The sequence below is a fragment of the Eriocheir sinensis genome, unplaced genomic scaffold (assembly GCF_024679095.1).
Source record: "Eriocheir sinensis breed Jianghai 21 unplaced genomic scaffold, ASM2467909v1 Scaffold252, whole genome shotgun sequence".
Lineage (NCBI taxonomy): Eukaryota > Metazoa > Arthropoda > Malacostraca > Decapoda > Varunidae > Eriocheir > Eriocheir sinensis.
The window spans coordinates 289,503-303,818 of NW_026111557.1; the positions used below are offsets into that span (position 1 = coordinate 289,503).

The following is a 14,316-nucleotide window of genomic DNA, read 5'->3' on the forward strand; positions in this document are numbered from 1 at the left end:
AAATCCCAGCCACCTACCACCCACACAACCGGAATGGCAACCAAATAACCAAACACATTCGCGACACCGTACCTTCTCCGAGACCTGTTGGTAGACCAGCTGGTAATTCTGGTTGCTGTCAGGCCCATCACTACCACCACCACCACCACCACTACCACAACTGCTACCACCATCGTCATCATCAATATCCGAAGCCTCCTCATTTTCACTACTATAAGGGCTGAAGTGCGTGGTAGTAGGCATAGAAGTAGTAGTAGTAGTAGTAGTAGTAGTAGTAGTAGTGGTAGTAGGAGTGGTAGTCTTCTTCCTCTTCTTCTTCTTCTTCTTCTTGTGGCTGATGTTGTTGTTGGTGGTAGAGGCCAGCTTGCTCCGTTCCTCTGCTAGCTGCTGGTTGATGAGCCCTGGAAGTAGGCATTAGCAGTAGAATTTCCCCATTTTTCTCCCTACCTGCTTAATGTAGAGGGAACCGCTTAGTGTCAGCAGGTAGGGGAAGGCCTCCTCTACCTGCTGACCAAAGGGGAAGGGGATCGGAGTAGCGGTGTAAGCAGGAGAGGGAAAAATGTAAGCAGATGTCGAGATGAAAATGGTGGCAAAAATTGGGTTATGAGATTTTTACCTCCTCATATTTTTCCCTTTTTCTCTCTACCTGCTTAAAGTAGAGGCAAGCGCTTGGTGTCAGCAGGTAGGGGAAGGACTCCTCTACCTGCTGACCAAAGGGGAAGGGGATCGGAGCAGCGGTGTAAGCAGGAGAGGGAAAAATGTAAGCAGATGTTGAGTTGAAAATGGTGGCAAAAATTGAGTTATGAGATTTTAACCTGCTAATATTTTTCCCTTTTTCTCTCTACCTGCTTAACGTAGAGGGAACCGCTTAGTGTCAGCAGGTAGGGGAAGGACTCCTCTACCTGCTAAGCAAAGGGGAAAGGGGTGGGGATAATAGTTTAAGCAGGAGAGGAAAAAATGTAAGCAGATGTCGAGTTGAAAATGGTGGCAAAAACTGAATTACGAGATTTTAACCTGCTAATATTTTCCCATTTTTCTCCCCACCTGCTTAACGTAGAGGCAAGCGCTTGGTGTCAGCAGGTAGGGGAAGGACTCCTCTACCTGCTGACCAAAGGGGAAGGGGATCGGAGCAGCGGTGTAAGCAGGAGAGGGGAAAATGTAAGCAGATGTCAAGATGAAAATAGTGGCAAAAATCAAGTTACGAGATTTTAACCTGCTAATATTTTTCCCTTTTTCTCCCTACCTGCTTAACGTAGAGGGAACCGCTTAGTGTCAGCAGGTAGGGGAAGGCCTCCTCTACCTGCTGACCAAAGGGGAAGGGGATCGGAGCAGCGGTGTAAGCAGGAGAGGGGAAAATGTAAGCAGATGTTGAGTTGAAAATGGTAGCAAAAACTGAATTACGAGATTTTAACCTGCTAATATTTTTCCCTTTTTCTCCCTACCTGCTTAACGTAGAGGGAACCGCTTAGTGTCAGCAGGTAGGGGAAGGCCTCCTCTACCTGCTGACCAAAGGGGAAGGGGGTCGCACCAGCAGGAGCAGCAGTAGAAGCAGGCAAACCAGTACAACTTACCCCCATGAAGGGCCGCCTCGACTAAAGTTCTTGTCGCCCGCGTCGCACTACCAAGGGCAAGGATGGTGTTAGCAGCAGGAGTGGTAGTAGGAGTGGTAGTAGAAGTAGTAGCAGTAGTAGTAGTAGTGGTAGTAGATGGTAGACAGTCTTTGGCCAGGAAGGAGAGAGTTGAAATTGCCGCAAGTAGATTTTTAGGCCTATGTCGGTGTCTGGGGGTTGTGGTTGGGACTAGAGTATAAGGTGTGGTGGTAGCAGTGGTAGGTGTGGTAGTTGTGGTAGGGGATAGTTGTTGTTGTTGTTGTTGATTCTGTAGTTCAACTTCCCCCTCGCGACCGACCTGAAAAGCCGAAAAAAATGTAAGTTGCCTTCACAAAATCTCTAATATCTCCGTAATTACTAATGCTAAGTCAATTCCGAGGACATATTTGGAATCCTCGTTAAATTCCGCATCTAATGAGTCTAAGTAGAAAGTAATTAGAAGCTTGGTTGATTTTATATGAATTTTTTGTTCAGCTCTCCGGGTGAAATTTGCCGGAAAAAATAAAAGTTGCCTTCACAAAATCTCTAATATCTCCATAATTACTAATGCTAAGTCGATTCCGAGGACATATTTGGAATCCTCATTAAATTCCGCATCTAATGAGTCTAAGTAGAAAGTAATTAGGAGCTTGGTTGATTTTATATGAATTTTTTTTGTTCAGCTCTCTTGGTGAAATTCACAGGAAAAAATAAAAGTTGCCTTCACAAAATTTCTAATATCTCAGTAATTACTAATGCTAAGTCGATTCCGAGGACATATTTGGAATCCTCGTTAAATTCCGCATCTAATGAGTCTAAGTGAAAGGTAATTAAGAGCTTGGTTGATTTTATATGAATATTTTTGTTCAGTGCTCTTGGTGAAATTCTGTCTGGAAAAAATAAAAGTTGCCTTCACAAAATCTCTAATATCTCAGTAATTACTAATGCTAAGTCGATTCCGAGGACATATTTGGAATCCTCGTTAAATTCCGCATCTAATGAGTCTAAGTGATAGGTAATTAAGAGCTTGGTTGATTTTATATGAATTTTTTTGTACAGAACTCTGGGTGAACTTCGGAGGAAAAAATAAAAGTTCCCTTCACTAAAACGCTTATATCTCCGTAATTACTACAGCTACGTCAATTCCGAGGACATATTTGGAATCCTCATTAAATTTCGCATCTAATGAGTCTAAGTAGAAAGTAATTAGGAGCTTGGTTGATTTTATATGAATATTTTTGTTAGTGACACATGAATAAATTTTTGTTACGACCCAAAACTAACAGAACTATCTCACCAGAATCCATCCTCCCCCAGTACTATCCAATGACGGTTGCTGTGGTTGTCTGAGTGGTAGCTGTGGTGGTGGTGGTGACGGTGGTGGTGGTTGCCGGCTACCAGAACTACCGGGCTCATCTGATGGTTGTGGTTGTTGTGGTAGGTCATCGCTCCCAACCCCAGAGTCAATGGTACCATCGCTCTCTGTGTGGTGGTAGAAAAATTGGGTTATGAGATTTTTACCTGCTGATATTTTCCCCTTTTTCTCCGTACCTGCTTAATGTAGAGGCAAGCGCTTGGTGTCAGCAGGTAGGGGAAGGACTCCTCTACCTGCTGTACAAAGGGGAAGGGGATCCGTGCAGGGGTGTAAGCAGGGGAGGGGAAAATGTAAGCAGATGTCGAGTTGAAAATTGCGGTAAAAATTGAGTTATGAGATTTTTACCTGCTGATATTTTCCCCTTTTTCTCCGTACCTGCTTAATGTAGAGGCAAGCGCTTGGTGTCAGCAGGTAGGGGAAGGACTCCTCTACCTGCTGTACAAAGGGGAAGGGGATCACTGCAGGGGTGTAAGCAGGGGAGGGGAAAATGTAAGCAGATGTCAAGTTGAAAATGGTGGCAAAAATTGAGTTATGAGATTTTTACCTGCTCATTATTCCCCCTTTTTCTCTGTACCTGCTTAATGTAGAGGCAAGCGCTTGGTGTCAGCAGGTAGGGGAAGGACTCCTCTACCTGCTGACCAAAGGGGAAGGGGATCGGTGCAGGGGTGTAAGCAGGAGAGGGGAAAATGTAAGCAGATGTCGAGTTGAAAATTGCGGTAAAAATTGAGTTATGAGATTTTTACCTGCTGATATTTTCCCCTTTTTCTCCGTACCTGCTTAATGTAGAGGCATGCGCTTGGTGTCAGTAGGTAGGGGAAGGACTCCTCTACCTGCTGACCAAAGGGGAAAGGGATCCGTGCAGGGGTGTAAGCAGGAGAGGGGAAAATGTAAGCAGATGTCGAGTTGAAAATTGCGGTAAAAATTGAGTTATGAGATTTTTACCTGCTGATATTTTCCCCTTTTTCTCTCCACCTGCTTAACGTAGAGGCAAGCGCGTAGTGTCAGCAGGTAGGGGAAGGACTCCTCTAGCTGCTGTACAAAGGGGAAGGGGATCCGTGCAGGGGTGTAAGCAGGGGAGGGGAAAATGTAAGCAGATGTCAAGTTGAAAATGGTGGTAAAAATTGAGTTATGAGATTTTTACCTGCTGATATTTTCCCCTTTTTCTCTGTACCTGCTTAATGTAGAGGCATGCGCTTGATGTCAGCAGGTAGGGGAAGGACTCCTCTACCTGCTGACCAAAGGGAAAGGGGATCCGTGCAGGGGTGTAAGCAGGGGAGGGGAAAATGTAAGCAGATGTCGAGTTGAAAATTGCGGTAAAAATTGAGTTATGAGATTTTTACCTGCTGATATTTTCCCCTTTTTCTCCGTACCTGCTTAATGTAGAGGCATGCGCTTGGTGTCAGCAGGTAGGGGAAGGACTCCTCTACCTGCTGTACAAAGGGGAAGGGGATCAGTGCAGGGGTGTAAGCAGGAGAGGGAAAAATGTAAGCAGATGTCAAGTTGAAAATGGTGGTAAAAATTGGGTTATGAGATTTTTACCTGCTGATATTTCCCCCTTTTTCTCCGTACCTGCTTAATGTAGAGTCATGCGCTTGGTATCAGCAGGTAGGGGAAGGACTCCTCTACCTGCTGTACAAAGGGGAAGGGGATCCGTGCAGGGGTGTAAGCAGGGGAGGGGAAAATGTAAGCAGATGTCGAGTTGAAAATGGTGGTAAAAATTGAGTTATGAGATTTTTACCTGCTGATATTTTCCCCTTTTTCTCCGTACCTGCTTAATGTAGAGGCATGCGCTTGGTGTCAGCAGGTAGGGGAAGGACTCCTCTACCTGCTGACCAAAGGGGAAGGGGATCGGTGCAGGGGTGTAAGCAGGAGAGGGAAAAATGTAAGCAGATGTCAAGTTGAAAATGGTGGCAAAAATTGAGTTATGAGATTTTTACCTGCTTATATATATCCCTTTTTCTCTCCATCTGCTTAGAGGAGAGGTAAGTGCTTGGTGTCAGCAGGTAGGGGAAGGTCTCCTCTACCTGCTGTACAAAGGGGAAGGGGATCAGTGCAGGGGTGTAAGCAGGAGAGGGAAAAATATAAGCAGATGTCAAGATGAAAATAGTGGCAAAAATTGAGTTATGAGATTTTTACCTGCTTATATATATCCCTTTTTCTCTCCACCTGCTTAACGTAGAGGCAAGCGCGTAGTGTCAGCAGGTAGGGGAAGGACTCCTCTACCTGCTGACCAAAGGGGAAGGGGATCCGTGCAGGGGTGTAAGCAGGAGAGGGAAAAATGTAAGCAGATGTCGAGTTGAAAATGGTGGCAAAAATTGAGTTATGAGATTTTTACCTGCTGATATTTTCCCCTTTTTCTCCGTACCTGCTTAATGTAGAGGCATGCGCTTGGTATCAGCAGGTAGGGGAAGGACTCCTCTACCTGCTGACCAAAGGGGAAGGAGATCTGTGCAGGGGTGTAAGCAGGAGAGGGAAAAATGTAAGCAGATGTCAAGTTGAAAATGGTGGCAAAAATTGAGTTATGAGATTTTTACCTGCTGATATTTTCCCCTTTTTCTCCGTACCTGCTTAATGTAGAGGCATGCGCTTGGTGTCAGTAGGTAGGGGAAGGACTCCTCTACCTGCTGTACAAAGGGGAAGGGGATCAGTGCAGGGGTGTAAGCAGGAGAGGGAAAAATGTAAGCAGATGTCAAGTTGAAAATGGTGGCAAAAATTGAGTTATGAGATTTTTACCTGCTTATATATATCCCTTTTTCTCTCCACCTGCTTAACGTAGAGGCAAGCGCGTAGTGTCAGCAGGTAGGGGAAGGACTCCTCTACCTGCTGACCAAAGGGGAAGGGGATCCATGCAGGGGTGTAAGCAGGAGAGGGAAAAATGTAAGCAGATGTCGAGTTGAAAATGGTGGTAAAAATTGGGTTATGAGATTTTTACCTGCTGATATTTTCCCCTTTTTCTCCGTACCTGCTTAATGTAGAGGCATGCGCTTGGTGTCAGCAGGTAGGGGAAGGACTCCTCTACCTGCTGACCAAAGGGGAAGGGGATCCATGCAGGGGTGTAAGCAGGGGAGGGGAAAATGTAAGCAGATGTCAAGTTGAAAATGGTGGTAAAAATTGGGTTATGAGATTTGAACCTCCAGCTCCTCCTCCTCCTCCTCCTCTTTCTTCCCTCCCCCTCCTCCTCCTCCTCCTCTTCCTTACCTCCTCCTCCTCCCTCCTCCTCCTCCCCCGCCCCCCCCAGGAGGTACTGAGGGGGGGGTAAGGCGCCCGCTCCGGCAAACTCCACAAGTCTAAAAATCAGATCCCAATCTTCTTCAATCTGGATGTGCAGCGTGTTGGCTGTCAGAACCTGCAAAGAAAGTGAGATAGTGAGAAAGTGAGCGAGGATTAGAGCAAGCGGATAGTAGGGTTGGATAGAGCGAGGATTGGGCTTCGATTAGGCACAAACGGATTGGGTCTATCTTTCTTAGAAGTGGAGCTATAGGCCTCTAAGTTTTGGTCATGTCATAAAAATAATGGAAATTTTTTTATACTTGTCATGAAAGAAAGTGAGATAGTGAGAAAGTGAGCGAGGATTAGAGTGAGCGGATAGTGGCATTGGAAAGAGCGAGGATTGGGCTTCGATTAGGCACAAACGGATTGGGTCTATCTTTCTTAGGAGTGGAGCTATAGGCCTTTAACTTTTGGGATATGTCAAAAAAATGCTGGAAAAATCTTATACTTGTCATGAAATAAAGTGAGATAGTGAGAAAGTGAGCGAGGATTAGAGTGAATGGATAGTGGCGTTAGAAAGAGCGAGGATTGGGCTTCGATTAGGCACAAACAGATTGGGTCTATCTTTCTTAGGAGTGGAGCTATAGGCCTCTAACTTTTGGTCATGTCATAAAAATAATGGAATAATTTTATACTTGTCATGAAAGAAAGTGAGATAGTGAGAAAGTGAGTGAGGATTAGAGCGAGCGGATAGTGGGGTTCGATAAAGCGAGGATTGGGCTTCAATCAGGCATAAACAGATTGGGTCTATCTTTCTTAGAAGTGGAGCTATAGGCCTTTTACTTGAGGTCGTGTAAAAAAAATATAGGAAAAATATTATACTTGTCATGAAAGAAAGTGAGATAGTGAGAAAGTGAACGAGGATTAGAGCAATCAGATAGTGGGGTTGGATAGAGCGAGGATTGGGCTTCGATGAGGTGGAAACGGATTGACTCTAACCTAAAGGAATTCCGAGTTGTAAGCATTTAAAATCACCCATATGATAAATTAAGAGCAAAAATTAAGTAAAAAAGTTTAAGAAAAAGGAAGATAACTCAAGACAGACATAAGATATAACAAAACCTAAAATACAGAAAGATAGAGAAAGCCTTCCTCTATACACAGAAATAAACGGGAGAATTCTAACTCAAGCGGATCCAGAGTTATTGGCATTTAAATCTCACACATACGATAATTCAAACTAAGAAATATTGCAAAAAAAGTTTAAGAAAATCCAAGATAACTCAAGACAGACATAAGATACAGCCAAACACAAAAAGATGGAAAGATAGATAAATCCTTCCTCTATACACAGAAATAAACGGCAAAACTCTAACTCAAATGGATCCAGAGTTATAAGCATTTGAATCTCACACAGATGATAATTTAAAGTACGAAATATTGCAAAAAAGTTTAAGAAAATGCAAGATAACTCGAGATAGAAATAAGATATAACAAAACCTAAAATACAGAAAGATAGAGAAATCTTTCCTCTATACACAGAAATAAACGGGAGAACTCTAACTCAAGCGGATCCAGAGTTATTGGCATTTAAATCTCACACATACAATAATTTAAATGAAAAAAATTGCAAAAAAAGTTTAAGAAAATCCAAGATAACTCAAGATAGAAACAAGATACAAGCAAACGCAAAACACAGAAAGATAGATAAATCCTTCCTCTACAAACACACACAAACGGGAGAACTCTAACTCAAACGGATCCAGAGTTACAGCCGTTTAAAACTCACCTCCTTCAGGCCAAACAGGATCTGCCGAGCGACGCGATTCATGAGTTTAGGCCTTATGGAAAGCAGCCATTGAACCGTCCTGGACCAGCCCTCCGATGGCCTCCTTAAGAGAACCTGTGTGCACCTCAAGACGCACACACATGTACGCTCCAGGAGGTACACACGCTCGCTCCTCCGCGCACACAGGAACGCCGCGTACATGCTCTTACGCACATGGGGCCAGATCTTATGTACGCGGTCCTTATTTGCCGTCAGAACGCGCACACAGAGCTCCAGGAGGAAGGCCTGTGTGTGCGTGTGGCTGTGTGCGTCCTCCTGGCCCGTGTACGCGTCGGAGAGAAGCGTGTGCGTGAATTCCATGAGCGTGTGTGTGCGTAAATACACGCTCTCGTGGATGATGCGTTCAGGGCGGCAGGCGCGCACACACTCACGCGCACACATGACTGTTTCGCTGTCGGCCTGTGTGCGCGTGTGTGTGGACTCTCCGAGCGCGATGTAGGAGTAGAGAGAGGACAAGAGACTGTTCTCGGGGCGTTGGGGAGCAGCCAGGGGAGGAGATGGCTGGAGGCTGACCTAGAGAGAGGGGGGTTGTGGTTACTTCAAAGGCGTTTTTATAAGTAACGGTAAGTGCTACAATGGATCCGAAGCCACCACTGGAAACTACAACTCCTCCACTACAATTTCTACTTAAGGTGTTTGTATCTGACTCCACTTATAATGACAGGAGAAGCAATACTAACAAAACATTATGGGTGAAAAAAGGAGTTCTGAGATATCTTTCACCTAAGTTCAAGTCCATTTTTCTAAGTAACTACTACAGCTACTACGGATCCGAAGCCACCACTGGAAACTACAACTCCACCACTACAATTTCTACTTAAGGTGTTTTCTCCTAACTCCACTTATAACTCCACGAGAAGCAATACTAACAGAACATTAGGAGTCAAAAAAGTGGTTATCAGATATATCCACCTAAATTTAACTGTATTTTTCTAAGTAACTACAAGTACTACACCAAATCTGAAGCAACCACTGGAAACTACAACTCCTCCACTATAATTTTTACTTAAGGTGTTTTCTCCTAACTTCACTTATAACCACAGGAAATGCAAAAGTAACAAAACATTATGGGTGAAAAAAGTAGTTCTGAGATATCTTTCACCTAAGTTCAAGTCCATTTTTCTAAGTAACTACTACAGCTACTACGGATCCGAAGCCACCACTGGAAACTACAACTCCTCCACTATAATATTTACTTAAGGTGTTTTCTCCTAACTCCACTTATAACTCCAGGAGAAGCAATACTAACAGAACATTAGGAGTCAAAAAAGTGGTTATCAGATATATCCACCTAAATTTAACTGTATTTTTCTAAGTAACTACAAGTACTACACCAAAACCGAAGCCACCGCTGGAAACTACAACTCCTCAACTACAATTTTTACTTAAGGTGTTTTCTCCTAACTTCACTTATAACCACAGGAAATGCAAAAGTAATAAAACATTATAGGTGAAAAAAGTAGTTCTGAGATATCTTTCACGTAAGTTCAAGTCCATTTTTCTAAGTAACTACTACAGCTACTACGAATCCAAAGCTACCACTGGAAACTACAACTCCTCCACTACAATTTTTACTTAAGATGTTTGCTCCTAACTTCACTTATAACTCCAGGAGAAGCAATACTAACAGAACATTATGAGTCAAAAAAGTGGTTGCCAGGTATCTCCACCTAATTTTAACTGCATTTTTCTAAGTTACTACAACAGCTACAACCAATCTGAAACCACCACAAGAAACTACAACTCCTCCCCTACAACCCCCACTAAACACTTTCCTCCTAACCCCACCCACAACCCCAAGAAAAGCAAAACTATCAGAAGATTATGAGTCAAAAATGTGGTTTTCAGGTATATTCCCCTAACTTCAACTGCATTTTTCTAAGTAACTACAACAGCTACAACCAATCCGAAACCACCACAAGAAACTACAACTCCTCCCCTACAACCCCCACTAAACACTTTCCTCCTAATCCCACCCACAACCCCAGGAGAAGCAAAACTAACAGAACATTATGAGTCAAAAATGTGGTTGTCAGATATCTCCACCTAACTTTAACTGCATTTTTCTAAGTAACTACAACAGCTACAACCAATCCGAAACCACCACAAGAAACTACAACTCCTCCCCTACAACCCCCACTAAACACTTTCCTCCTAACCCCACTCACAACCCCAGGAAAAGCAAAACAAACAACACATTATAGGTGTAAAAAATGGTTGTCAGGTATATTCCCCTAACTTCAACTGCATTTTTCTAAGTAACTACAAAAGCTATATCCAATCCAAAACCACCACAAGAAACTACAACTCCTCCCCTACAACCCCCACTAAACACTTTCCTCCTAACCCCACCCACAACCCCAGGAGAAGCAAAACTAACAACACATTATAGGTGTAAAAAATGGTTGTCAGGTATATTCCCCTAACTTCAACTGCATTTTTCTAAGTAACTACAAGAGCTACAACCAATCTGAAACCACCACAAGAAACTACAACTCCTCCCCTACAACTCCCACTAAACACTTTCCTCCTAACCCCACCCACAACCCCAGGAAAAGCAAAACTAACAACACATTATGAGTCAAAAATGTGGTTGTCAGGTATATTCCCCTAAATTCAACTGCATTTTTCTAAGTAACTACAAAAGCTATATCGAATCCGAAACCACCACAAGAAACTACAACTCCTCCCCTACAACCCCCACTAAACACTTTCCTCCTAACCCCACCCACAACCCCAGGAGAAGCAAAACAAACAACACATTATAGGTGTAAAAAATGGTTGTCAGGTATATTCCCCTAACTTCAACTGCATTTTTCTAAGTAACTACAAAGTTTATATCCAATCCGAAACCACCACAAGAAACTACAACTCCTCCCCTACAACCCCCACTAAACACTTTCCCCCTAACCCCACCCACAACCCCAGGAAAATCAAAACTAACAACACATTATAGGTGTAAAAAATGGTTGTCAGGTATATTCCCCTAACTTTAACTGCATTTTTTTAAGTAACTACAACAGCTACAACCAATCCGAAACCACCACAAGAAACTACAACTCCTCCCCTACAACCCCCACTAAACACTTTCCTCCTAACCCCACCCACAATCCCAGGAGAAGCAAAACAAACAACACATTATGGGTGTAAAAAATGGTTGTCAGGTATATTCCCCTAACTTTAACTGCATTTTTCTAAGTAACTACAACAGCTACAACCAATCCGAAACCACCACAAGAAACTACAACTCCTCCCCTACAACCCCCACTAAACACTTTCCTCCTAACCCCACCCACAACCCCAGGAAAAGCAAAACTAACAACACATTATAGGTGTAAAAAGTGGTTGTCAGGTATATTCCCCTAACTTTAACTGCATTTTTCTAAGTAACTACAAGAGCTACAACCAATCTGAAACCACCACAAGAAACTACAACTCCTCCCCTACAACCCCCACTAAACACTTTCCTCCTAACCCCACCCACAACCCCAAGAGAAGCAAAACTAACAACACATTATGAGTCAAAAATGTGGTTGTCAGGTATATTCCCCTAACTTTAACTGCATTTTTCTAAGTAACTACAACAGCTACAACCAATCTGAAACCACCACAAGAAACTACAACTCCTCCCCTACAACCCCCACTAAACACTTTCCTCCTAACCTCACCCACAACCCCAGGAGAAGCAAAACTAACAACACATTATGGGTGTAAAAAATGGTTGTCAGGTATATTCCCCTAACTTTAACTGCAGTTTTCTAAGTAACTACAACAGCTACAACCAATCCGAAACCACCACAAGAAATTACAACTCCTCCCCTACAACCCCCACTAAACACTTTCCTCCTAACCCCACCCACAACCCCAGGAGAAGCAAAACAAACAACACATTATGGGTGTAAAAAATGGTTGTCAGGTATATTCCCCTAACTTCAACTGCATTTTTCTAAGTAACTACAAAAGCTACAACCAATCCGAAACCACCACAAGAAACTACAACTCCTCCCCTACAACCCCCATTAAACACTTTCCTCCTAACCCCACCCACAACCCCAGGAAAAGCAAAACTAACAACACATTATAGGTGTAAAAAATGGTTGTCAGGTATATTCCCCTAACTTTAACTGCATTTTTCTAAGTAACTACAAGAGCTACAACCAATCTGAAACCACCACAAGAAACTACAACTCCTCCCCTACAACCCCCACTAAACACTTTCCTCCTAATCCCACCCACAACCCCAGGAGAAGCAAAACTAACAACACATTATAGGTGTAAAAAATGGTTGTCAGGTATATTCCCCTAACTTTAACTGCATTTTTCTAAGTAACTACAACAGCTACAACCAATCCGAAACCACCACAAGAAACTACAACTCCTCCCCTACAACCCCCACTAAACACTTTCCTCGTAACCCCACCAACAACCCCAGGAGAAGCAAAACAAACAACACATTATGGGTGTAAAAAATGGTTGTCAGGTATATTCCCCTAACTTCAACTCCATTTTCTAAGTAACTAAAACCACTACAGCCAAACCGAAACCACCACAAGAAACTACAACTCCTCCCCTACAACCCCCACTAAACACTTTCCTCCTAATCCCACCCACAACCCCAGGAGAAGCAAAACAAACAACACATTATAGGTGTAAAAAGTGGTAGTCACGTATATTCCCCTAACTTCAACTGCATTTTTCTAAGTAACTACAACAGCTACAACCAATCCGAAACCACCACAAGAAACTACAACTCCTCCCCTACAACCCCCACTAAACACTTTCCTCCTAACCCCACCCACAACCCCAGGAGAAGCAAAACTAACAGAACATTATGAGTCAAAAATGTGGTTGTCAGATATCTCCACCTAACTTTAACTGCATTTTTCTAAGTAACTACAAAAGCTACAACCAATCCGAAACCACCACAAGAAACTACAACTCCTCCCCTACAACCCCCACTAAACACTTTCCTCCTAACCCCACCCACAACCCCAGGAGAAGCAAAACAAACAACCTCACTCGTACACCCACCTTGCCGCTCGGGTCCAAAAAGTCGTGGGCATCGGTGAGAGAGGAAGGGAGGAGTCTTGCTTTGAAAAGACGGACAATGACCTCAACAACATTCTTCCAGCCGTCCCGCACAGCGTCCCCGTAGGCTACTATGAGGTCAACAACGCAGCGGGTGGACAGCCTGGCCCTTATGCTCCCTGCGAAGACAGCCGCGATGCCCTCGGACTGCCCCGTCTGTGGTAGTGAAAATGATCGGATAAATTACGCAAAAAAAGTTTCAGAAAAAGTAAGATATTTCAAGATAGGGATAAGATACAGACAAACTCCAAGAACAAAAAAGATAGATAAATCCTTTCTCTACAAACAGACACAAACGGCATATCTCTAACCCAATCGGTACCCGAGTTATAAGCAATTAAAACAACACTTACAGCAGATGGGACAGATAAATTACGCAAAAAAAGTTTCAGAAAAAGTAAGATATTTCAAGATAGGGATAAGATACAGACAAACTCCAAGAACAAAAAAGATAGATAAATCCTTCCTCTACAAACAGACACAAACGGCATATCTCTAACCCAATCGGTACCCGAGTTATAAGCAATTAAAACAACACTTACAGCAGATGGGACAGATAAATTACGCAAAAAAAGTTTCAGAAAAAGTAAGATATTTCAAGATAGGGATAAGATACAGACAAACCCCAAGAACAAAAAAGATAGATAAATCCTTCCTCTACAAACAGAAACAAACGGCACACCTCTAACCCAAACGGTACCCGAGTTATAAGCAATTAAAACACCACTTATAGCAGATGGGACAGATAAATTACGCAAAAAAAGTTTCAGAAAAAGTAAGATATTTCAAGATAGGGATAAGATACAGACAAACCCCAAATACAAAAAAAGATAGATAAATCCTTCCTCTACAAACAGAAACAAACGGCACATCTCTAATCCAAACGGTACCCGAGTTATAAGCAATTAAAACACCACTTATAGCAGATGGGACAGTAAAATTTAAGCAAAAAAGTTTGAGAAAAAGCTAAATATCTCTAGATTGAAATAAGATACAGTCAAATGCAAGATACGGTAAGATAGGGTAATCCTTCCTCTACAAACAGAAACAAACGGCACACCTGTAACCCAAACGGTACCCGAGTTATAAACAATTAAAACACCACTTATAGCAGATGGGACAGTAAAATTTAAGCAAAAAAGTTTAAGAAAAAGCAAGATAACTCGAGATTGAAAGAAGATACAGTCAAATGCAAGATACAGTAA

At 42.8% G+C, this 14,316-nt stretch overlaps 1 protein-coding gene and 2 long non-coding RNA genes across 7 annotated transcripts in view; 1 reads left to right on the plus strand and 2 right to left on the minus strand.

Annotated features, from left to right (window-relative positions):
- LOC126991220 (Golgi-specific brefeldin A-resistance guanine nucleotide exchange factor 1-like) overlaps positions 1 to 14,316 on the minus strand; it is a 41,126-nt gene that overhangs the window by 10,419 nt on the left and 16,391 nt on the right. For 3 of the 5 annotated variants that reach the window (XM_050850003.1, XM_050850002.1, XM_050850004.1), the window contains exons 6-11: positions 13,055 to 13,267; positions 7,964 to 8,536; positions 6,163 to 6,310; positions 2,887 to 3,071; positions 1,572 to 1,908; positions 30 to 401 (exon numbers count right to left, since the gene is read on the minus strand). In XM_050850003.1, the coding sequence (XP_050705960.1) occupies positions 30 to 401; positions 1,572 to 1,908; positions 2,887 to 3,071; positions 6,163 to 6,310; positions 7,964 to 8,536; positions 13,055 to 13,267 (1,828 nt within the window). Of the gene's footprint in view, positions 1 to 29; positions 402 to 834; positions 903 to 1,499; positions 1,909 to 2,886; positions 3,072 to 6,162; positions 6,311 to 7,963; positions 8,537 to 13,054; positions 13,268 to 14,316 lie in introns of those variants that run through there. The other 2 variants (XM_050850001.1, XM_050850005.1) reach the window with 2 other exon arrangements.
- On the plus strand, positions 3,508 to 5,300 carry LOC126991224 (uncharacterized). Its single transcript, XR_007745274.1, has 3 exons — positions 3,508 to 3,773; positions 4,371 to 4,967; positions 5,167 to 5,300. It is a non-coding gene; the product is annotated as an uncharacterized LOC126991224 (long non-coding RNA).
- LOC126991221 (uncharacterized) lies at positions 3,989 to 5,443 on the minus strand. Its single transcript, XR_007745272.1, has 3 exons — positions 5,300 to 5,443; positions 4,504 to 4,901; positions 3,989 to 4,105 (listed from the first exon to the last, which is right to left on the minus strand). It is a non-coding gene; the product is annotated as an uncharacterized LOC126991221 (long non-coding RNA).